Source organism: Cicer arietinum, chromosome 7 (genome assembly GCF_000331145.2).
Source record: "Cicer arietinum cultivar CDC Frontier isolate Library 1 chromosome 7, Cicar.CDCFrontier_v2.0, whole genome shotgun sequence".
Classification (NCBI taxonomy): domain Eukaryota; kingdom Viridiplantae; phylum Streptophyta; class Magnoliopsida; order Fabales; family Fabaceae; genus Cicer; species Cicer arietinum.
Genome location: NC_021166.2, coordinates 48,492,020 through 48,494,224, shown reverse-complemented (window position 1 = coordinate 48,494,224; position 2,205 = coordinate 48,492,020). Strand labels below are relative to the sequence as shown.

At 31.6% G+C, this 2,205-nt stretch overlaps 1 protein-coding gene across 1 annotated transcript; it reads left to right on the top strand.

Moving 5' to 3' along the window:
- The first annotated feature begins 216 nt into the window (after positions 1 to 216).
- LOC101508198 (aspartic proteinase CDR1-like) lies at positions 217 to 1,599 on the top strand. Its single transcript, XM_004513250.3, has one exon. It carries the CDS (start codon positions 292 to 294, stop codon positions 1,597 to 1,599), a length of 1,308 nt encoding a protein of 435 aa, XP_004513307.1. The 5' UTR covers positions 217 to 291.
- The last annotated feature ends 606 nt before the right edge of the window (positions 1,600 to 2,205 follow it).

Here is a 2,205-nt window from a genome sequence, read left to right as displayed (position 1 = left end):
TGTACTTAATTTATTTCCTTCCAACCCAATTGATTATACCATTAACCGAAATCAGTTGAATTCTCAAACAATAATGCACATAAATTTTGCTTTAATTGTTTCTTATTTTTAAGGATCGATGATTTGAACAGTCACAACTTTTCTTACTACAGTTTATCAAATTTTTATAAATGCGATTATCTTCATTCTGAATCTAGGCTTATGCAATTCCAGAAGCACTATATATAACTTACAATCATTCATATAAAAGGGCACTACCGAGTAACATATTTTCACATCAAACTTGCAATAATGAACACACGATCCTTTTTTACCTTTCTTTTCTTTTTCATTTGTTTCACTATTTCTCTTTCTCACGCACTAAACAATGGTTTGAGTTTGAGTGTTGAACTATTACATCGTGATTCTTCAAAATCACCTCTCTACCAACCTACACAAACTAAATACCAACGTGTTGCTAACGCCGCTCGTCGTTCTGTAAATCGTATCCATCACTTCTACAAAAGTCCACTCACTAAAACACCTGAATCAACCTTAATCCCAGATAAAGGTGAATATCTCATGACTTATTCAGTTGGTACCCCACCATTTAAAGTATATGGTATTGCTGATACAGGTAGTGACATTGTTTGGCTTCAATGTAAGCCTTGCCAACAATGTTACAACCAAACATCTCCTATGTTCGATCCTTCAAAATCATCAAGTTACCAAAAGATTCCTTGCGAGGCTAATACATGTCAATATGTGAGAGACACTTCTTGTTCTGAACAAGATTCTTGTCAATATACCATTGAGTATGGTGATCGATCTCGTTCACAGGGAGATCTTAGTGTTGAAACACTTACATTAGAATCCACAATTGGTCATTCTGTTTCATTTCCTAAAACTGTGATAGGATGTGGAACACAAAATACTGTATCATTTGAAGGTCCTAGCTCTGGGATAGTTGGCCTTGGAGGTGGACCTGTGTCTCTAACAACACAATTGGGGTCGGCAATTGGTGGAAAATTCTCTTACTGTTTGGTGCCATTGTTGGTTGAATCAAACACGACAAGCAAACTCAATTTTGGAGATGCGGCTATGGTTTCAGGTGACGGTGTTGTGTCAACTCCTATTGTGAAAAAAGACCCAGAAGTTTTTTACTATTTGACTTTGGAAGCATTTACCGTAGGAAACAAAAGAGTAAAATTTGGTGGGTCTTTAGAAGATGGTGGGGATGAAGGTAACATTATAATTGATTCAGGTACTACATTGACACTTTTACCAAGTGATATTTATAGTAATTTGGAATCGGCTGTAGCAGAATTGATTGACCTAGAGCGTGTGCAAGATCCAAATAATATGTTTAGCCTTTGCTACAGTGTCACATCTAGTGAATATGATTTTCCCATCATCACTGCAAATTTCAAAGGTGCAGATGTAAAGTTGCATTCTATTAGTACATTTGTTCCAATTGCTGATGGGATAGTTTGCTTTGCTTTTACCTCATCTGAAATTGGTGCCATCTTTGGAAACTTAGCTCAACAGAATTTGTTGGTTGGTTATGACCTTGTGAAAAATCATGTATCATTTAAGCATACTGATTGTACCAAGCTTTAGGCTTTTGTTTACTTGGCTCCTTGAATTCAAAATAATAAAATTTGCATGTTATTTCATCTATGTATTAAAGCCAAGTGTGTTGTTTAGTTTATTTCATCTATTTCTATGTGTCAAAATCATGTATCGTCTAAGTGTGTTGTTTAGGTATTATCACGCTTCTAATTTTTTGGAAACTTGTTAAAAAAATTGAATTAAAAAAAAACCTAAGTGAAGAGTTTGTGAACAAAAATTTACGCATATATCTATACTTAAAACTATTTTCAGTTTTAATATTGTAAAACAGTTACAACTTTTGACTAAAATACCGTTCAATTTATTTTTTGCAAAAGTTTTTTTAAACAAAAATTAATTTTTGTTTAAGACAATTGTGTCATTAACAATACTTAATTATTAACTACTTTTTTAAGTTCACCGTATAAATACGTAACTGTATCTACAATGTCAGTATTATGTCAATTTTTTATTTTAAAAAATGAATGGTTCTATTAAATAAAAATTTATTTAATTGCATTTATAAAATATAATTTAAAATTTATAAAATTGAAATCTAATAAAAAATAATAAAATTTGATATTAAATTTAAAAATAAATATGAATAACAAAATT

Excerpts from the sequence above, each read along its gene's own strand:
- LOC101508198 (XM_004513250.3), top strand. The coding sequence starts at position 292 with ATGAACACACGATCCTTTTTTACCTTTCTTTTCTTTTTCATTTGTTTC.